General features: G+C 45.4%; 1 protein-coding gene across 3 annotated transcripts in view; it reads right to left on the bottom strand.

Annotated features, from left to right (window-relative positions):
- The window catches only part of SCEL (sciellin), a 148,593-nt gene that overhangs the window by 28,161 nt on the left and 97,563 nt on the right, over nucleotides 1–22,869 (bottom strand). For all 3 annotated transcript variants that reach the window (XM_075852368.1, XM_075852369.1, XM_075852370.1), the window contains 5 exons: nucleotides 8,988–9,047; nucleotides 7,728–7,787; nucleotides 6,122–6,178; nucleotides 1,988–2,041; nucleotides 1,608–1,667 (listed from right to left, as the gene is read on the bottom strand). In XM_075852368.1, coding sequence (XP_075708483.1) covers nucleotides 1,608–1,667; nucleotides 1,988–2,041; nucleotides 6,122–6,178; nucleotides 7,728–7,787; nucleotides 8,988–9,047 — 291 coding nt within the window. The remainder of the gene's footprint in view (nucleotides 1–1,607; nucleotides 1,668–1,987; nucleotides 2,042–6,121; nucleotides 6,179–7,727; nucleotides 7,788–8,987; nucleotides 9,048–22,869) is intronic.

Raw genomic sequence — 22,869 nt, 5'->3', positions numbered from 1 at the left:
ATAAGGGTCCACAAGTGGTCCACCTCAAAATCTGAATAGAAAAATCCACAAGATAATCATGCAGGTTTTTACAGAAAACTTGACACTAAATTTGAACTCTAAAGCAGGGACTAGGTGTGTAAGCATGCGTAAAGATTTGGTTATTTATATTTTTTTGGTAAAAAATGGGTTATGGCACAGAAAACAAAGAGTTGTTATAAATGGTACACAGTCAAGATAGGCTAAAGTCAGCAGTGTGGTACCACATAGATCTGTGTTGGGTCTGATTTTATTACATTTTTCTATTGAAGTAGTTTAGAAAACGCATTTTCATATACCCTATTAGGAAGTTCTGAGTTAATAGAGGGGGTCCTCTGTTCAGGATCCTCATCTCTTGGCCAAGGAGAGAAGCATCCCTCACTCTGGAGGCCCCGTCCTGTCCTGCATTACACAGACAACCCATAGATTTGAATGGACAAAGTATAATATCTAATTTTCCTGTGGTGGCACTTCAGAGAAATCAAGCACTTATTGCCTGGTTTTCTTACAGATTATAGATGGAGAAAACCCCTTTAATGATCTTGTGGATTGGACGGAAAGTATCAGTTTTTGCTGATGATACAACATTTTGCAGGATACTTAAAACTCAGCTTGATTGTAAAATACATGGCAGATTACATTTAACCCCTTGGAGACATATGGCCTAGTTTTATACTGTCTATCTTTAATGGGAATGTGTCATGAGAAAATGATCCATTTTAGGAATTTTGGTGATTTTTTTTTTCATTTTCTATGCCACTATTTATATTTGAAAAAGACTGAAATCTTGCCGTTTTCACATTGGCCACTGAGCCGCATAATAGACTGACACTTCCTGTTTTGTAGAGATCACTTCTCAGCAGTCATCTCATTATCATCACAGACAGGCTTACAATGAATGGTAACACCTATATATAGATAACATAGGGTCCACCATTGACAATAGGTGATAGACACATAATGTGTCCCCTCCTGTACACAAGTTCCTATGGTCCACATGGCTGCTGTAAAGCATATCCCTAAATACTGTCAACAGCAGCTCAGGCAAGATGGCTGCCCCTATAATCATGTACAGAAAATAGAATTGAAACAAATCTACAATAAAAATAAAAAAAAGATATAAAATATAAAATAATATACACTATAAAAAAAAGAAGGATATGTTTTACTATCTGGTTTTAATTATACAAAAATATATAGGTCATACATTCTCTTTAAGACAATATTAATAAGGATTCCCCAGAGTATCTATGGAACCAATCGTTCAGTCAGTATTATGAACCCAAACTTCAGTCTGTGCAGCGCATTGCAGGATCCGTGCTCACGGAATTACTTTGTCCATGTGTCCTAAGTGTAAACTTCCTTCAAAATATACATTTTTCTAACCATTTAATGCCAGCCACACTGTTTTAGTTTAGGATAATGGTAGACTGCAAAAGGCCCAGCCAAAAATTGGTTTACTTCCTATTGTATTATATTATTGCATTGCTTCATAGTTTTAATTACACGGAAAGATGCCAGCAGTATTTTAGAAAATTCCATATATATCAAATTAAGTTCAGTGTTACATGAACATAAATCTCCCTTACCCTTTCTTTAAACTAGAAGTAGTCCTTTTAATATCTATGAGGTTATCAAGATTTTGGTTTCTGAAAAGAGAAGAAAAAACGTGTTACTGGGGGAATTATAATCTTCAGTATGTCCTATCTGCAGATTTCCTATGAAATGCTTAGGATTTCATCCCTTGTATTGAAAGGAGTGAAATCCACAGCAAAATGTGCATATCATAAGGCCTCATTCACAATTGCATATTTGATCAGATTTCACCTCTCAGAAAAATGAAAGCAGTGACCTAATTGGTTGATATGGTAAACTACTTTGCTTTCAGTTTACACCATCTCTGATACAATAGTCACTATGTATAGCTCTTGCCTTATTGCCCTAAAGGAAACAAAGAAGGAATAGTTACCTGGTTTTAACATCAAACTTTTTAATTTCAATCAAGTTGTCAAGGTTGTCATCCCTATAAATGTAATAAAGAAATGTATACAGGTTTACATGTGGATAGCAAAACAATGCAAAGCAATATGTACTTTAAGTACTGTAGGCTATAGTAGATATTTTATATAATAGACAAAAATTAAAGGGGATTTCCAATTTTTGTGTCCTAGCTTTCCACGGATCACTGACGGGACCTGGCATTAGTGTATCACAGCTCTCTCTTGTAAGGACACATGCACATTGTATGGAACAAATTTTCAGTTGCTGAAACTCCTGCAACAAATCTCCCATGTGTGAAAATAGCCTAATGCCCATTGCACACGACCGAGTGCCACTCTGGACGTTTTTCACGGCATCCGAGTGGCACCCGATAGTTCACAGACCGACTTTCCGATCAGTGGAAAGATAGGATATGTCCTATCTTTCCACGGATCACTGACGGGACCCGGCCGGCACACACAGCCATGTGCATGAGGCATTAGTGTATCACAGCTCCCTCTTGTAAGGACAAATGCAAATTGTGAGTAGCAAATTATGGCCATATTCAAGGGTCCACAAGGAATCCACCGGAAAATCTGCATAACAAATACATAATATAATCATGCATGTTTTTATGGAAAATTACATTTTGACAGCAGAAGCAGGGACTGGCAATGTATGTAAATAGATAAAGAATTGATTATTCATGTTTTTTCTGTAAAAAATTGGTTTTTCAACAGAAAACAAAGAATCCTTATTAATGGTACACGGTCAAAATGGGCTAAAGTCAGCAGTGTGGTACGACAAAGATCTGTGTTGGGTCCAATTCTATTTAATCTTTCTATTAAAGGGGTTGTCCAGTTTAGAAAACCCATTATCATACATCCTATTAGGAAGTTCTGAGTTAATAGAGGGGGTCCTCTGTTCAGGATCCTCATCTCTTTGCCAAGGTGAGGAGCATCTACAAAGTGCATCTCTCAATCTGGAGGCCCCATCCTGTCCTACACAAACAGCCCATAGATATGAATGGGCACTCTGTAATGCTTAAAGGCTAGGTACACCTTTGAAATTATTATATATTTTTTTCAAATTACAGCTTGGATAAGGGTATGTTCACACGCCCTATTTACGGACGTAATTCTAGTGTTTTACGCCTCGAATTACGTCCGAAAATACGGCTCCAAACCGCCGGCAAACATCTGCCCATTGAAATCAATGGCGTTACGATGTTTTGTGCAAACAGACTTTTTTTTTACGCGCCGCTGTCACTTCTTGAGACGTAATTGGAGCCGTTTTCAATTGACTCCATTGAAAAACAGCTCCAATTACGTCTGTAATGGACGCCGCGAAAAACGCGAGTACGAGCAATTACGTCTGAAATTCAGGAGCTGTTTTCGCCTGAAAACAGCTCTGAAATTTCAGGCGTATTGGACGCTGCCGTGTGAACATACACTTAAAGACGCTGTATAAATATATGTGTGGTCAATACAAAGAACTGGCATATGATTTATTATTCAAGAACTGTGCAAAGGACCAGGGGACATTCTTTATATGTGACGGAAAGGCATTTCAAACATCAATATAGGAAAGTGTTCTTTACAGTTAGGACTTATTTAGATGAACGTATAATAGGTCCGTGCAACGCGCGTGATTTTTACGCACCTCGCACGGACCTATGTTAGTCTATGGGGCCATGCAGACTGTCCGTGAGTCTCACGCAGCGTGTGTCCGCTGCGTAAAACTCACGACATATCCTTTATTTGTGCGTTGTTCACGCATCACGCACCCATTGAAGTCAATGGGTGCATTAAAATCACGCGAACCACACGGAAGCACTTCTGTGTGACGCGTGTGATTCGCGAAACAGCAGTAAAAAGTATGAATGAAAACAGAAAAGCACCACGCATCATACGCGGCTGACACACGGAGCTGTTAAGTACCTTTTGCGTGCGCAATACGCCGCATTTTTGCGCGCGCAAAACGCACACGCTCGTGTAAATCCGACCTTAGAGTAGTTTTACTATAAAATGCCCTACCCCAAGAAGTAGTAATGGCAGATACAATAACCACATTAAAACAGGGCTAGATGATTATTTACTGACAAATGGCAGTAAGAGTTATAAATAATTTAGACATGAATGGTGTATAATTGATCTGAAAATGGTTGGACAGGTGTCTTCCATTTCAATGTAATGGGTGAAATTTTTATGGGGAATCTGAAGCAGAACAGAGCGTATTGCAGATTTTTCTAAGTTGTGTGAATGGGATTCTCTAAAACAGAATCTCCCAAACCTTTTAGGCTCGAGGCACCCCTGGAAAAAAAAATCTTCAGGGCACCTAAAAAATGGCTTAAAAGCAAGCACTACACTCTTGGGTATGTTCACATGGCGTTTTTTTGTAAGCCAGAAAATAAAAATCTGCCTCAAAATTCCTAAAGAGAAGATTTTGAATTGACAGCATTGTTTGACGCTTTTTTTTTTTGCGTTATTTTTTTGCTGTGTTTTTTGCCCACGTTTTTTTTTAAGCCGTTGATGCTAATGCAAAAACTGCAGGCAAAAAAAGCACTCCAAATGAGCACCGCAAGTTTTTTCTGCATCCTATTAATTTCAATAGGAGGTCAGTGGTGGAAACCACTCAAAGACCATCAGACCCTCACTCACAGTAAAATGACCATCAGCCCCCTACTTACAGTAAAATGATCATCAGCCCCCCACTCACAGTAAAATGACCATCAGCCTGATCATCAGCCTCAGCTCCCCCAGTAAAGAGACCATAAGCCACCTCCAGTAAAGAGACCATAAGCTCCCTCCAGTAAAGTGACCGTCAGCCCCCCACTCACAGTAAAATGACCATCAGCCTCCCACTCACAGTAAAATGACCATCAGCCCCTCTCACAGTAAAGTGACCATCAGTCCCCCCACTTACAGTAAAATGACATCAGCCTCAGCACCCTTCAGTAAAGTGAACATCAGCCTCAGCCTCTCCAGTAAAGTGACCATCAGCCTCAGCCCCCCCCCCACAGTAAATTGACCATCAACCTCAGCCCCCCCAGTAAAGTGACCATCAGCCTCCCCAGTAAAGTGACCATCAGCCTCAGCCCCCCCAGTAAAGTGACCGTCAGCCCCCCACTCACAGCAAAATGACCATCAGCCCCCCAGTAAAGAGACCATCAGCCCCCCCCCCAGTAAAATGACCATCAGCCCCTCCAGTAAAGTGACCATCACAGACAGAAAGAGTGCTTACTCCTGGGGAAGGAATAAATAAGGAAGTATAAAATTAGAGAACTACAACTCTCAGGATGTCCAGGCTGTTATTATGGGATATCAGAGGACATTACAGGGAGGAGGTATAAGAGGAGAGAACTACAACTCCTAGCATGTCCAGGCTGTTATTATGTGATATCAGAGGACATTACAGGGAAAAGGTATAAGAGGAGAGAACTACAACTTCCAGCATTCCCCCGGCTCCAGTTCTCACACAATTGCTAACAAACTATAGAAAAAATACTTACGCTACCCAGCGTTAATGGCTACTCTCTAGTGGGAAGTGGTGGGTGGTACTTGTAGAAGACGTGCATGTGTCACGTCTGCTACAAGCATAGTTGGAGTAAGCATCAGGGGCGGAGCTTGTTGCAAAAATGGGTTGGATGAGCGGAGTGTCGTGGCACCCTGAACAGTTCTCACGGCACCCCGGTTGGGAACCACTGCTCTAAATCATTGTACAGTACATTTGGTGCAGAATCTAAAAAAAAAATCCACGATAAATTTGCCTCTAAAAAGGACAGGTTTCCAGCCACTAGACGTAAACAGTGAATATTTTTGTTCCCATGCATCAATTACAAAAGTTGCTTTCATAATAAGTGGTCTCATATGTGAGACATTTTTATGCATATGACGCATGAGACATTTTCTTGAGACAAAATTATGTGTCACATGAGACATTTTCTTGCTCAACATTATATATATAGAAGACGTTTTTATGCAACTCCACGTGTTTTTTGTACACATTTATAAATAAAAAGTTCTTGGTTATTATGCAATGATAAAGCTTTTTAAGATAGTACAGACATAAGATGAAATACAATATGCATGAATGTGTCTTTGGAGATTGTTCTGACACTTACTTTTTTTTAAAGTTCTTTGCATTATCTGATATTTCAATAAAGTCATCCAGCTGTTCCCTTAAAACAAAACTTACAATATGAAAAATGTGATCCACAATGTAAAATTCACATAAATGCTATAAATCACTTTATGTTTCTTGCTCCTATTGTCATTTTACAATAAAGAGGATACTAGAGCAAGCGTAGTTTTGTTGGTATTTTGAGGAAAAAGCAAAAATTACATATTTGTTAAGAGTTGCTTCAAAACAGTTAAGCTAAAGTCACACCATGTTCAGCGGGACTGTTTGAAATGTATAGACAGACGTATGCATACACACTTGCATATATCTTCCATTGACTGCAAATAAAATAAAACATATACTGAGAAGTATGAGTTTTCAATACAGTTGGGGCTGCGGGACACCCTTTTGGCATAAGTTCGCCCACCAAAGTCTACGGACATATTTATATAAAATCCAAGAGAAAAAATCCTAAATGCCTCCGTATGGAATCTGAGGTATATGGAGTTACAGGGACCTGAGTGGACTCATACATTTAGTTTTTAATTTCGTTTTTTAGCCAAAGCCAGGATTGGATCAGTGGAAGTATACAATAAAATTATAATATTATTAGGGCTTGTCCACACACAACGGAATTGCTGCAGCAAATTTCTGCAGAAATTCCGTTAAAAGCCAAAGGCTTTGCGCTGTGGCAAAAATGCACCATTTCCTGCGGTTTTTACGGCACAAAATGGTGCGGAAATTGCCGCATTTTTCCCAATGTTAGGAGATGGAGACATTTCCTCTGAATAACGCAGCAATTCTGCACACTTTCCGTAGAAGAACTTTACATGCTGCGGTCCGAAAAATATGCACTGCAGGTCAATTCCAGCTCGGAAATTTTACGCAGCATGTGGATGAGATTTGTTAAATCTCATCCACTATGCTGCTACTGTATTCTAAATTCTGCCCGGAAAAAACACGGCAATTCTGTTACGTGTGGAAGAGCCCTTAGGGTGCTTTCACACACAGCTGCATTTTTTGGGGGTCAATGACGTTTTTTTTCTCAAAATGTAGCATGCTGAAGGTATTGCATTTTTCAGTCAAATTTCTTCATAGCCTTTTCAATATGACTACAAAACTAATTGTACTAAAGGACACAATTTTAAAAAAGATACCACTAATAAACAATTAAAAATATGTCACTAATAAACACATAAATAAATGTCACTAATAAAAATGGCATGTGTGAATTTAGGCATTTTCGGTAGGTTTCTTGCCATGTTATTTGTTGCATTTTTAATAAACATTTAAAAAAAATGCACATACCCTGGCCTGCATTCAGGAACCATATATTTTCTGCCAAGGACAGGATCGAAATTCATCATATGGTCCAATCTCATCCTTGGCACTAAATAAATGACTCCTCCTTGTAGCCGTAATAATAGATATATTTGTATGAATAAATATCATAGTTGCCGTTTTTTTCCTAAAATTTGAGGTATTATTTCTAATCTTGAATATCTTTCTTTTCAATATTGATCATTATTTTATATTGCGTGATCAGTGCGAATGTCAAACCTTATGAGGCTTCATGATGCACAATACATTACTTGGGTTGTATTTACCTTTTCTTTCCTTTGTCGGAGGTGGGTTTGATGTCAATAAGGTTGTCAATATTTTGAGTACTATTAAATAAATAAAAACACAAAGAGTAAAAAAAAAAAATCTATTCCAAAAATGCCTTAGCAGACACGAAAACAGATGATCACAGCTGGTCACACTTTCTAACTACATTATTAAATGTACTAAAGAGATTACAGATGTAATAATAATAGTCCCACTCAACACACAGAACAGAGGGGAGATTTTTTTAAATCTATTTACACGAGTGCAAAGCCGGAGGTCTTACATGTAGAACCTTGTAAAATGTGTAACAGGGCCCCCTACTACCATGTGCTATTTATTACACTGGTGTCTATTTATGTGGTAGAGGAAACTTTGGGCCCCCTCAGTCACTGGGGTCTGGGTGTAACTTCTACTTCTGCACCCCTTTAGCTAACTACAACCCTCTGCAATGCTATGCAGCAGCCTTTGTCACAGCTGAGACCCTACTCTGTGCTGTGCTGTGGCACGGTTGCTCACCATGCTATCCTGCCATGGCATGAGGTTGCCATATGGCAAGTGGCTTTATACCTCTTTTATACAGATGTATAATAAGATCCACATGTTAAAAAAACAAACTAGATCATTCAGAGATTTCTATTTTGATCTAATTACCAATGATTTTCTATTTCTGAGGTAAAGAACATACTGGGGCTTGTTCAGACATGCACGTGCACGGAACCTTCAGTTTATATTGCAACCTGTTATCTGAGACATTAGGACTCAAGCACACCATAGAAGAAACAGAAGAATTGGACGTAGTATGGACCTGTATTCCACTCTGTGTGCTGCCGTGTGGTGCCTCCATGTGCCTCTGTGAACCTCTGTGAGGCACAGCATTCTCCACTAGGAGCAATTATTCTAGGGGAGAATACCTCTGTAACATGACATGTGTTGGAGCATGCCACAATGTTGTTTCTCACGGAATTCTCACAGAATCAGTTAAAAAAAACCTCTGTGTGCCTCCATGTGAAAACTAGAAGCAAACTGAGGAACAGTATGGCCCATGCCCTTCTTTGGGCACCATGTTATTGCCCATGCAATTTTATGGGCACCATATTCAGCACCCATGTGATGCAGCTCCTGAATATGGCTGAATGCATGTCTACAAAGTATTTCAGAAACCACTTATAAGAAGTGACTGCACATAGGAAAAATAAAAGGTTAATATATCATATTTATTGCATTCATGTAGATACATTAGAAAATAAAAAATAGATTACCCCTTATTGCTGGAAACCTTTGAGGTTGAAACGTCAATGAGATTATCAATATCTTGACCTCTGTTAACAAAAATAGGAGATATTATAATTGACATGTACTGCATACATAAAATTCAGTTATAACAAATAATATACACAGTCATTAAGTCAGACCTCCTGAGAAAATATAGTGTTTAACTATCACTGATGCAACAGGGTCTTTAGGCACAGTGAAACGCGTCTTAAATTGAATTACATTAACCCTTTCAGGACCAAGCTCATTTTGGCCTTCAGGACCAGCCCCATTTTTTCAAATCTGACGTGTCACTTTATATGGTAATAACTCCTGAATGCTTTTACCTATCCAAGCGATTCTGAGATTGTTTTCTTGTGACACATTGTAATTTATGTTAGTGGAAAAATTTGGTTGATAAATTCATTGCTTATTTGTGAAAAATACAAAAAGTTGGAGAAATTTTTTAAAAAAGTATGATTTTTCTCATTTTAAATGTATTTGCTTGTAAAACAGATAGTAATACCACACAAAATAGTTACAATTTAACATATTCCATATGTGTACTTTATGTTGGGATAATTTTTTGAGCATACTTTTATTTTTCAAGGGTGTTACAAGCCTTGGAACTTTAGCAGCAATTTCTCACAATTTCTCACATTTTCAAGAAAATTTCAAAAGGCTATATTTTTAGGGACGAGTACAGTTTTGTGGCTTTGAGGGGCCCAAATAAAATAAAACATATACTGAGAAGTATGAGTTTTCAATACAGTTGGGGCTGCGGGACACCCTTTTGGCATAAGATTGTCCACCAAAGTCTACAGACACATTTATATAAAATCCAACAGAAAAAACCCTGAATGCCTCCGTATGGAATCTGAGGTATATGGAGTTACAGGGACCTGAGTGGACTCATACATGTAGTTTTTAATTTAGTTTTTTAGCCAAAGCCAGGATTGGATCAGTGGAAGTATACAATAAAATTATAATACTATTAGGGCTTTTCCACACACAACGTAATTGCTGCAGAATATTTCTGCAGCAATTCCATTGAAAGTCAAAGGCTTTCCGCTGTGGCAAAAACGATTTCCTGCGTTTTTTACAGCACAAAATGGTGCAGAAATTGCTGCGTTTTTCCCAATGCTAAGAGATGGAGACATTTCCTCTGAAAAAGGCAGCAATTCTGCACATTCTCCGTAGCAAGAATTGACATGCTGCGGTCTGTAAATTACGCACGGCAGGTCAATTTCGGCTCAGAAAATGTACGCAGCATGTGGATGAGATTTGTTAAATCTCACCCACTATGCTGCTACTGTATTCTGCAGCGTTTCTTTCTGGCCAAAATTCTGTCCGGAAAAAACACGGCAATTCCATTACGTGTGGACGAGCCCTTTGGGCATGGCCAGATGTGGTGGAATTGCTCTGCATGCGAAATTTGGTGTCCGCAGCATATACTGGCTGTTGCGGACTTATTGCGGACTTATTGCGTAATTTCTCCATTGACTTCAATGGAGTTTCAAAATTCTGCAATGAAATCCGCAGATGTTATGTGTGTTGCGTTGCGTATTGGTTTAACAAACAGGATATTTCTTCATTCTGGCTGGACCTACAGTATGTGTTTCGAGGTCTATAGCCAGACTGAGGCCTCATGCACACAAACGTATTTTTTGCCTCCCGTAAATACTGGCGTAAATACGGGTCCTTGGTCACACGTATTCGACACGTATTGCACCAGTATTTACGGGCACGTTTTCGCTGCAAAATTGCACTGCACTAATCGGCAGACCCTTCTCTCTATCAGTGCAGGATAAAGAGAAGGGGCAGCCCTTTCCGTAGTAAAAGTAAAAGAAATTCATACTTACCCGGCCGTTGTCTTGGTGACGCGTCCCTCTTTCAACATCTAGCCCGACCTCCCTGGATGACGCGGCAGTCCATGTGACTGCTGCAGCCTGTGATTGGCCTGTGATTGACTGCAGCGGTCACATGGGCTGAAATGTCATCCCGGGAGGCCGGACTGGAGGAAGAAGCAAGGAGTTCTGGGAAAGTATGAACTTTTTACACGTTGATCTATATTGTGATCGGTAGTCACTGTCCAGGGTGCTGAAGGAGTTACTGCCTATCGTTTTACTCTTTCAGCACCCTGGAGAGTGACTATCCCATGATGTCACCTAGCAACGCTCCCGTAATTACGGATGCACACACGTAGTCACCCGTAATTACGGGAGTCTCATAGACTTCTATGAGCCTGCCCATGCCGTAATTACAGCCCGTTTTTATGTTTCTGTGCATGGGGCCTTAGATGAAATGTTTTAAAACACAGCAGGAAGTACTCTTCACCTGAATACGCAACGGCTAATCCGCATCAATTTACTGCACATTTTAGGCAAAGCCGCAACAGAATCTGCAACGCAGATTATGTGCGGCATTGATGCGGACAGTGTCGGCAGAAATACGCCACATCTGGCCATGCCCTTTGGGTGCTTTCACACACAGCTGCATTTTTTGGGGGTCAATGACGTTTTTTTTCTCAAAATGTAACATGCTGAAGGTATGGCATTTTTCAGTCAAATTTCTTTATAGCCTTTTCAATATGACTACAAAACTACTTGTACTAAAAGACACAATTTTAAAAAATATACCACTAATAAACAATTAAAAACATATTACTAATAAACACATGAAAATATGTCACCCCGGCGAATCCATATTCAATTGTACCTGCGTTCTCAGGATGCAGGTACAATTGAATACAACGACCGAGCTGCAGGGAGCTAGCGAACTTGTTCCCTATTCGCTACAACCTATAAAACACAGGGATTGGATCCCTGCGCAGGCGCGATGAAGTCATCGCTCTGGTGTACGCTTCAGGCCTAATGTGGCTGAGTAGGCTGGAGCTTGGTTCATCGCGGGAACAGCCCGGGCTCGGTGAGTACAGGTTTTTTTTAAATTATTTCTTGGGGGTGCTATATGCAGGGAGGTGTGTGTTTCACTATCTACAGGGAGAGGGGGTGTATGGCACGATCTACAAAGGGGCATGTATGGTACGATCTACAAGAGGGGGTGTATGGAACAATCTACAAGGGGGGCTGTGTGGCACTATCTACAAGAGGGGGCTCTGTGGCACTATGTACAAGGGGAGATGTGTGGCACTACCTACAGTGGATGTGTGTGGCACTACCTACAGTGGATGTAAGTGGCACTGCCTACAGTGGATGTGTGTGGCACTGCCTACAGTAGATGTGTGTGGCACTGCCTACAGTGGATGTATATGGCAATGCCTACAGTGGATGTGAGTGGCACTGCCTACAGTGGATGTGTGTGGCACTACCTACAGGGGATATGTGTGGCACTACCCACAGGGGGGGTGGCCCTATCTACAGACGGACGTGGGGCACTCTCTACAGGGGCCACTGTGTGGCACTGTATTCGGGGGCCACTGAGTGATACTGTCTACAGAGGTCACTGTGTGGCACTATCTACAGGAGGCAATGTGTGATACTGTCTGCTGATCCGCTGTATCTAAGCCTATCGTGTGATATTGTCTGCTGATTTGTTGTATCTAATCTTATCATGATACTGTTTGATGAGCCGCGGCATCTAAATGTATTGTCTGACACTGCTGAACTGTGGTATCTAATTCTATCATATCTGTAAAGGATCTGCCAGGCACAACTTCTGTGTATACGCCCATAGGTAATCAGTCGGAGCTAGCTCCCGCCCTCTGTCTATTTATACCTGCCTTTCCTGTTCCTCCTTTGCTTGTGATTCTTCTCGTGTGGTTTCCTGGCCCAGCTACAGCTTCTTGCTATTTGATCCTGCTCCATACTGACCCTGGCTTTCTGACTACTCTCCTGCTCTGCGTTTGGTACCTCGTTCACTCCTGGTTTGACTCGGCTCGTTCACCACTCTTGTTGCTCACGGTGTTGCCGTGGGCAACTGCCCCATTTCCCTTAGCTTTGTTTACCCTTGTCTGTTTGTCTCGTGCACTTACTGAGCGTAGGGACCGCCGCCCAGTTGTACCCCGTCGCCTAGGGCGGGTCGTTGCAAGTAGGCAGGGACAGAGTGGCGGGTAGAATAGGGCTCACTTGTCCGTTTCCCTACCCCCATCATTACATAATCACAAGCCCTATACCTAGTCTACCCTGGTCCCTGACACTACTATGGACCCCCTTGAGACCCTGGCCCAGCAAATGCAGGGTCTCTCCCTACAGGTCCAGGCCCTGGCTCAGAGGGTCAACCAGCCTGACGCTACCATGGTAGTGCCCCTCACCTCACCTCTTGAACCCCACCTCAAGTTGCCTGACCGGTTCTCAGGGGACCGGAGGACTTTTCTCTCCTTTCGGGAGAGTTGTAGGCTCTACTTTCGCTTAAAGCCTCACTCCTCAGGTTCTGAGAGCCAGCGGGTGGGTATAATTATGTCCCGGCTCCAGGAAGGGCCCCAAGAGTGGGCCTTCTCCTTGGCTCCTGACGCCCCTGAACTTTCCTCCGTTGATCGTTTCTTTTCTGCTCTCTGACTCATTTATGACGAGACTGACAGGACTGCCTTTGCTGAGAGTCAGCTGGTGACCTTACGTCAGGGTAAGAGACCTGTTGAGGAGTATTGTGCTGACTTTAGGAAGTGGTGCGTAGCTTCTCGGTGGAATGACCCTGCCATAAGATGCCAGTTTAGGTTGGGCCTGTCGAACGCCCTGAAAGACCTGCTAGTTAGCTATCCCTCTTCTGACTCCCTTGACCAGGTTATGGCTTTAGCGGTACGACTTGACCGACGTCTCAGGGAACGACAACTTGAACGTTTTTGTGTTTTCCCCTCTGACTCCCCCATGATGCCTCCCGAGGTCCCGTTGCTTCGCTCTTCCACGGAAGACTCGGAGGTACCTATGCAACTCGGGGCCTCCGTGTCCCCCCGACAACGTAGAGAGTTCCGCAGGAAGAATGGTCTCTGCTTCTATTGAGGGGATGACAAGCATCAAGTGAACACCTGTCCTAGGCGTGAGAATAAGCAGCGGGAAAACTTCCGTGCCTAAGTGATCATCGGGGAGGTCACTTGGGCGCACAGGTATTTCCCGTAAATATGAAACGTAATAAAATCTTGCTTCCCTTTCAGGTCTCTTTTGGTGGTAGGTCTGCTACCGGCAGTGCCTTCGTGGATTCAGGGTCTTCTGCTAATATCATGTCTGTGGAATTTGCTATGTCTCTAGCTATGCCTTTGATTGATTTGCCTAAACCTGTCCCTGTAGTGGGTATCGACTCCACTCCTCTTGCTAATGGTTATTTTACACAGCATACCCCTGTTTTTGAACTCCTTGTTGGCTCCATGCATTTGGAGCAGTGCTCTGTACTGTTGATGCAGGGATTATCGTCCGATTTGGTTTTAGGCCTTCCCTGGTTGCAGTTGCATAATCCCATGTTTGACTGGAATACTGGGGAGCTTACCAAATGGGGTAATGAATGCTTGACGTCATGTTTTTCTGTTAATTCTATTTCTCCCCCTGAGGAGGTGAACACGCTACCTGAGTTTGTTCAGGACTTCACTGATGTTTTCTCTAAGGAGGCCTCCGAAGTGTTACCTCCTCATAGAGAATACGATTGCGCTATCGAATTGGTACCAGGAGCTAAGCTTCCTAAGGGTAGGATATTTAATCTCTCTTGTCCCGAACGGGAAGCCATGAGAGAGTATATCCAGGAATGCCTGGCCAAGGGTTACATTCGCCCCTCTACCTCCCCGGTAGGTGCTGGCTTCTTCTTCGTAGGGAAGAAGGATGGTGGTCTTAGGCCATGCATTGACTACCGTAACTTGAATAAGGTCACTGTAAGGAACCAGTATTCCCTTCCTTTGATTCCTGATCTCTTTAATCAGGTTCAGGGGGCCCAATGGTTGATCTACTGGGGGCGTATAATCTTATCCGCATCAAAGAGGGGGATGAGTGAGAGACTGCGTTTAACACGCCCGAAGGTCATTTCGAATACCTCGTCATGCCCTTTGGGTTGTGTAATGCTCCTGCGGTCTTCCAGAATTTCATAAATGAGATTTTAAGAGATTACCTGGGGGTATTTCTTGTAGTGTACCTTGATGACATACTGGTGTTTTCCAAGGACTTGTCCTCCCACATTGAGCATGTCAGGAAGGTGCTCCAGGTCCTTCGGGAAAACAAACTGTTTGCGAAAACCGAAAAATGTGTGTTTGGGGTACAGGAGATACCATTTTTGGGTCAAATCCTCACTCCTCATGAATTCCGCATGGACCCCGCCAAGGTCCAGGCTGTGGCGGAATGGGTCCAACCTGCCTCCCTGAAGGCGTTACAGTGTTTCTTGGGGTTCGCTAATTATTACAGGAGATTTATTGCTAACATCTCGGTCATCGCTAAGCCTCTTACGGACCTCACTCGCAAAGGTGCTGATCTCCTCCACTGGCCTCCTGAGGCTATCCAGGCTTTTGAGGTCCTTAAGAAGTGCTTTATCTCGGCCCCGGTGCTGGTTCAGCCCAACCAAATGGAGCCATTTATCGTGGAAGTTGACGCATCCGAGGTGGGAGTGGGGGCTGTCTTGTCCCAGGGTACCAGGTCCCTCACCCATCTCCGTCCCTGTGCCTACTTCTCGAGGAAGTTTTCGCCCACTGAGAGTAACTCTGATGTTGGCAACCGCGAACTCTTAGCCATTAAATGGGCATTTGAAGAGTGGCGCCACTTCCTGGAGGGGGCTAGGCACCAGGTAACGGTCCTTACGGACCACAAGAATCTGGTTTTCCTAGAATCTGCCCGGAGGCTAAACCCGAGACAAGCTCGATGGGCACTATTTTTTACCAGATTCAACTTTTTGGTTACCTATAGGGCTGGGTCTAAAAATATTAAGGCTGATGCACTGTCGCGTAGCTTCATGGCCAGCCCTCCTTCGGAGGAGGATCCTGCTTGTATTTTGCCTCCTGGTATAATCATTTCTTCTATTGATTCTGATTTAGTCTCTGAAATTGCGGCCGATCAAGGTTCCGCTCCCGGGAACCTTCCTGAGGACAAGCTGTTTGTTCCCCTGCAATTCCGGCTAAGGGTACTGTAATGGCCGGAAGGAGGTGAAGGGAAAGTGAGCCCTAATCTACCCACCGCCCTGTCCCTGCCTACTTGCAACGACCCGCCCTAGGCGACGAGGTACAACTGGGCGGCGGTCCCTACGCTGTCTAAGTGCACAGGAAAACAAACAGGGAACATGCAAGGGAAGGGGCAGTAGCCACGGATTGCCACGAGGAAACGGAGCGGCGAACGGACAGTCAGGACCAGGACGAAGTGAGTACACCCAAGCGGGCAAGGAGACAGAAGCAAGCCAGGGGCAAAGCAAAGCAGGTCAAGCAGAACTGCAGCAAGGCAGAAGCACGGCAGAAGCAGGCTGGAGCAAGCAGCAGTGGGGCCAGGAATCCAAAAGAATTACAAGCACTGAGGGAGAGAACAGGGCAGGTAATAAAGGACAGGGGGCGGAGCTAACTCCGACAGACCAGGCCGCGATAGGCTCTCCCACTCCTGAGCCTGCCACCCTGGTTGGTGGGAGATGGTGTCAGTCGAACAGGTCTGGCCTCAGGTGTGGATTGATTAATCCCAGGAGTATACCTAGATGAAGTACCTGGCAGATCCCTAACAGTACTCCCCCTTTTATGAGGGGCCACCGGACCCTTACTAAGGGGACCCGGTTTAGTGGGGAAGAGAAGGTGGAACCTCCTGATCAATACCCCAGCGTGAACATCACGGGCAGGTACCCAAGTCCTCTCCTCCGGCCCGTATCCTCTCCAATGGACCAGGTACTGGAGGGAGCCCTGGACCATCCTACTGTCCATAATCTTGGCCACCTCGAATTCCACCCCCTCAGGGGTGAGAACGGGAACAGGAGGTATCCTCGAGGGGGACCAGGACGGGGAGCAGCGTTTAAGGAGGGAGGCATGGAAGACGTCATGTATGCGAAATGATGGGGGGAGCTCCAGACGGAAGGATACAGGGTTGAGGACTTCAATGATCTTATAAGGTCCAATAAATCGGGGAGCAAACTTCCTGGACGGGACCTTAAGGCGCAAGTTCCTGGACGACAACCAGACCAAATCCCCGACGACAAACCGGGGGTTAGCAGAACGTCTACTATCCGCCTGAATCTTTTGTGCGCTCTGGGACGCCTCTAGGTTCTTCTGAACCTGGGCCCAGACAGTGCACAGTTCCCGATGAACATCCTCTACCTCAGGATTATTGGAACAACCAGGGGAGACGGAGGAGAATCTTGGGTTAAACCCGAAATTACAGAAAAACGGGGAGACCCCTGACGAGTTACTGACCCGGTTATTCAAGGAAAATTCAGCAAGGGGAAGGAATGAGACCCAATCGAATTGACAGTCAGAGATGAAACATCTTAAATATTGTTCCAGGGATTGGTTGGTCCTTTCCGTTTGGCCATTAGTTTCGGGATGGAAGGCGGAGGAGAAGGACAGATCAATCTCCAACTTTTTACAAAAAGCTCTCCAAAATAAGGAAACAAATTGTACCCCTCTGTCAGAAACGATATTGACTGGGGCCCCATGGAGACGCAGGATGTGTTTCACAAACAAAGAAGCTAACGTCTTGGCGTTAGGTAGCTTCTTAAGGGGCACAAAGTGGCACATCTTGCTGAAGCGGTCGACTACCACCCACACCACCGACTTGCCCTGAGATGGAGGCAAATCGGTGATAAAATCCATGGAGATATGGGTCCAAGGTCTCTGGGGAATGGGCAAGGAACGTAGTAGGCCCGCAGGTCGGGACCTAGGGGTTTTGGACCTAGCGCAAACCTCACAAGCGGCGACGTAAGCCCTAACGTCTTTAGGCAACCCAGGCCACCAATAGTTTCTGGCAATGAGGTGTTTGGTGCCCAAGATGCCAGGATGACCAGATAGAGCGGAGTCATGGTTTTCCCTGAGTACCCTCAGCCGGTATTGCAGGGGAACAAACAGTTTGTCCCCAGGGACGTTCCCGGGAGCTGCACCCTGATCAGCCGCGATATCAGAAGCTAAATCAGAATCCGTGGCAGAGACGATTATACCAGGGGGTAAAATACAAGCAGGATCCTTCTCAGAAGGAGGATTGGCCATGAAACTACGTGACAGAGCATCAGCCTTAATATTCTTGGACCCAGCCCTATAGGTAACCAAGAAATTAAATCTGGTAAAGAATAGTGCCCACCGAGCTTGTCTAGGATTAAGCCTCCGGGCCGATTCTAGGAAAACCAGATTCTTGTGATCCGTAAGGACCGTTACCTGGTGTCTGGCCCCCTCCAGGAAGTGCCGCCACTCCTCAAAAGCCCATTTAATGGCTAGAAGTTCGCGGTTGCCAATATCATAGTTACTCTCCGTGGGCGAAAACTTCCTAGAGAAGTAAGCACAGGGGCGGAGATGGGTGAGGGACCTGGTACCCTGGGACAAGACGGCCCCCACTCCCACCTCGGAAGCCTCAACCTCCACAATAAATGGCTCCTCTTGGTTGGGCTGAATCAGCACGGGGGCCGAGATAAAGCACTTCTTGAGGGTCTCAAAGGCCAGGACGGCCTCAGGGGGCCAATGGAGGACATCAGCACCCTTGCGGGTAAGGTCCGTAAGAGGCTTAGCGACGACCGAGAAGTTGGCAATAAATCTCCTGTAATAGTTGGCGAACCCTAAAAAACACTGTAACGCCTTAAGGGAGGCAGGTTGGACCCATTCCGCCACAGCCTGAACCTTGGCAGGGTCCATGCGGAATTCATGAGGAGTGAGGATTTGCCCTAAAAATGGTATCTCCTGTACCCCAAAGACACATTTTTCAGTCTTAGCAAACAGATTATTCTCCCGAAGGACCTGGAGCACCTTCCTGACATGCTCCACGTGGGAGGACCAGTCCTTGGAAAACACCAGTATGTCATCAAGGTACACAACAAGAAAATTACCCAGGTACTCTCTCAGGATTTCATTAATAAAATTCTGGAAGACAGCAGGGGCATTACACAACCCAAAGGGCATGACCAGGTATTCGAAATGACCCTCGGGTGTGTTGAACGCAGTTTTCCACTCATCCCCCTCTTTGATGCGGATAAGGTTATATGCCCCCCGTAGATCGAACTTAGAAAACCATTGGGCTCCCTGAACCTGATTAAAAAGATCCGGAATCAAAGGAAGTGGGTACTGGTTCCTTACGGTGACCTTATTCAGGTTACGATAATCAATGCACGGCCTAAGACCACCATCCTTCTTCCCCACGAAGAAGAAGCCAGCACCTACAGGAGAAGTCGAGGGGCGAATGAAACCCTTGGCCAGGCATTCTTGGATATACACCCTCATGGCTTCACGTTCAGGACATGAAAGATTAAATATCCTACCCTTAGGAAGCTTGGCACCAGGCACCAAATCGATAGCGCAATCGTAATCTCTATGGGGGGGCAACACCTCGGAGGCCTCCTTAGAAAACACATCGGCGAAGTCCTGAACAAACTCAGGAAGCGTGTTTACCTCCTCCCGGGGAGAAATAGAGTTAACAGAAAGACATGACATAAGACATTCACTACCCCATTTGGTGAGATCCCCAGTATTCCAATCAAACGTGGGATTATGCAACTGCAACCAGGGAAGACCTAATACCAGATCAGACGATAATCCCTGCATCACCAGTACAGAGCACTGCTCCAAATGCATGGAGCCAACAAGGAGTTCAAAAACAGGAGTATGCTGAGTAAAATAACCATTAGCAAGGGGAGTTGAGTCGATTCCTACTACAGGGATAGGATAAGGTAAATCAATACAAGGCATCTTTAGAGACATAGCAAATTCCGCAGACATGATATTAGCAGATGACCCTGAATCCACGAAAGCACTGCCCGTGGCAGCCCGGCCAGCAAACGAGACCTGAAAGGGAAGCAAAATTTTATTGCGTTTCACATTAACGGGAAATACCTGTGCGCCCAAGTGACCTCCCCGATGATCACTTAGGCGCGGAAGTTTTCCGGCTTCTTATTCTTGCGCCTGGGACAGGTGTTCAGTAGATGCTTGTCGTCCCCACAGTAGAAGCAGAGACCATTCATTCTGCGAAACTCCCTACGTTGTCGAGGGGACATGGAGCCCCCGAGTTGCATAGGTACCTCCGAGTCCTCCGTGGAGGGGCGAGGAGACGGGACCTCGGGGGGGATCGCAGAAAAGTCAGAGGGGAGCACACTGAAGCGTTCTAGCTGACGTTCCCTGAGACGTCGGTCAAGTCGTACTGCTAGGGCCATAACCTGGTCAAGGGAGTCAGACGAGGGGTAGCTAACCAGCAGATCCTTCAGGGCGTCAGATAATCCTAACCTAAACTGGCACCTTAGGGCCGGATCGTTCCACTGAGAAGCTACGCACCACTTCCTAAAATCAGAACAGTATTCCTCAACCGGTCTCCTACCCTGACGTAAGGTCACCAGCTGACTCTCGGCTAAGGCAGTCCTGTCAGTCTCGTCGTAAATGAGTCCGAGGGCAGAGAAAAAACGATCAACAGAGGAAAGTTCAGGGGCGTCAGGAGCCAAGGAGAAGGCCCACTCTTGGGGCCCTTCCTGGAGTCGGGATATGATGATACCCACCCGCTGGTTCTCGGAACCTGAGGAGTGGGGCTTTAGGCGGAAATACAGTCTGCAACTCTCCCGGAAGGAGAGAAACGTCTTACGGTCCCCTGAGAACCGGTCAGGTAACTTGAGGTCGGGTTCTAGAGGTGAGGTGAGGGGTACTACTAAAGCAGCGTCACCCTGATTGACCCTTTGGGCCAGGGCCTGGACCTGTAGGGAGAGGCCCTGCATCTGCTGGGCCAGGGTCTCAAGGGGGTCCATGATAGCGTCAGCGTAGGAGAAATGGTAGACTAGGTAAAGGCTTGTAATTATGTAATGGCCGGAAGGAGGTGAAGGGAAAGTGAGCCCTAATCTACCCACCGCCCTGTCCCTGCCTACTTGCAATGACCCGCCCTAGGCGACGAGGTACAACTGGGCGGCGGTCCCTACGCTGTCTAAGTGCACAGGAAAACAAACAGGGAACATGCAAGGGAAGGGGCAGTAGCCACGGATTGCCACGAGGAAACGGAGCGGCGAACGGACAGTCAGGACCAGGACGAAGTGAGTACACCCAAGCGGGCAAGGAGACAGAAGCAAGCCAGGGGCAAAGCAAAGCAGGTCAAGCAGAACTGCAGCAAGGCAGAAGCACGGCAGAAGCAGGCTGGAGCAAGCAGCAGTGGGGCCAGAAATCCAAAAGAATTACAAGCACTGAGGGAGAGAACAGGGCAGGTAATAAAGGACAGGGGGCGGAGCTAACTCCGACAGACCAGGCCGCGATAGGCTCTCCCACTCCTGAGCCTGCCACCCTGGTTGGTGGGAGATGGTGTCAGTCGAACAGGTCTGGCCTCAGGTGTGGATTGATTAATCCCAGGAGTATACCTAGATGAAGTACCTGGCAGATCCCTAACAGGTACTTAGGGAGAATCATGACTCCGCACTATCGGGTCATCCAGGCGTCCTGGGTACCAAGCACCTCATTGCCAGAAACTATTGGTGGCCTGGGTTGCCTAAAGACGTTAAGGCTTACGTCGCCGCTTGTGAGGTTTGTGCTAGGTCCAAGACTCCCAGGTCCCGACCAGCGGGCTTACTACATTCTTTGCCCATTCCCCAGAGACCTTGGACCCATATCTCCATGGATTTTATCACCGATTTGCCTCCATCTCAAGGCAAGTCGGTGGTGTGGGTTGTAGTAGACCGCTTCAGTAAGATGTGCCACTTTGTGCCCCTCAAGAAACTACCCAATGCCAAGACATTAGCTACCTTGTTTGTCAAACACATCCTGCGTCTCCATGGGGCCCCTGTCAATATTGTTTCTGACAGAGGGGTACAATTTGTTTCATTGTTTTGGAGAGCCTTCTGTAAAAAGTTGGAGATTGATCTGTCCTTCTCCTCTGCCTTCCATCCTGAAACTAATAGCTAAACGGAGAGGACTAATCAATCTCTAGAACAATATTTAAGGTGTTTTGTCTCTGACTGTCAATATGATTGGGTCTCATTCATTCCCCTCGCCGAATTTTCCCTTAATAACCGGGTCAGTAACTCATCAGGGGTCTCCCCCTTTTTCTGTAATTTTGGGTTTAATCCACGGTTCTCCTCCGTTTCACCTGGTAGTTCCAACAATCCCGAGGTAGAGGTCGTTCATCGGCATCTGTGCACAGTTTGGGCCCAGGTTCAGAAGAACCTAGAGGCGTCCCAGAGCGTACAAAAAACTCAGGCTGATAGAAGACGTTCTGCTAACCCCTTGTTTATGGTCGGGGATCTGGTGTGGTTATCGTCTAGGAACTTGCGCCTTAAGGTCCCGTCCAAGAAGTTTGCTCCCCGGTTTATTGGGCCGTATAAGGTCATTGAAGTCCTCAATTCTGTCTCCTTCCGACTGGAGTTACCCCCATCTTTTCGAATACACAACGTGTTTCATGCCTCCCTCCTTAAACGCTGCTCCCCGTCCTTGGCTCCCTCAAGGAAACCTCCTGTTCCCGTTCTCACCCCTGAGGGGGTGGAATTCGAGGTGGCCAAGATTGTGGACAGCAAGATGGTCCAAGGCTCCCTTCAGTACCTGGTCCATTGGAGAGGATACGGGCCTGAGGAGAGGACTTGGGTACCCGCCCGGGAAGTTCACGCTGGGGTATTGGTCAGGAAGTTCCACCTTCGTTTCCCCAATAAACCAGGTCCACTTAGAAAGGGTCTGGTGGCCCCTCATAAAAGGGGGGGTACTGTAAAGGATCTGCCAGGCACAACTTCTGTGTATACGCCCATAGGTAATCAGTCTGCACCTGAGTCTATGCCTCTGAGACTGACTCCATCTTCCACCACTCAGGATGGCAGGCTTAGGAGTGGGAGAGCCTATCGCAGCCTGGCCCT

The sequence above is a fragment of the Rhinoderma darwinii genome, chromosome 2, assembly GCF_050947455.1.
Source record: "Rhinoderma darwinii isolate aRhiDar2 chromosome 2, aRhiDar2.hap1, whole genome shotgun sequence".
NCBI lineage: Eukaryota > Metazoa > Chordata > Amphibia > Anura > Rhinodermatidae > Rhinoderma > Rhinoderma darwinii.
Note: the sequence above shows the minus strand (reverse complement) of the source record. Positions and strands in the feature narration are given on the sequence as shown.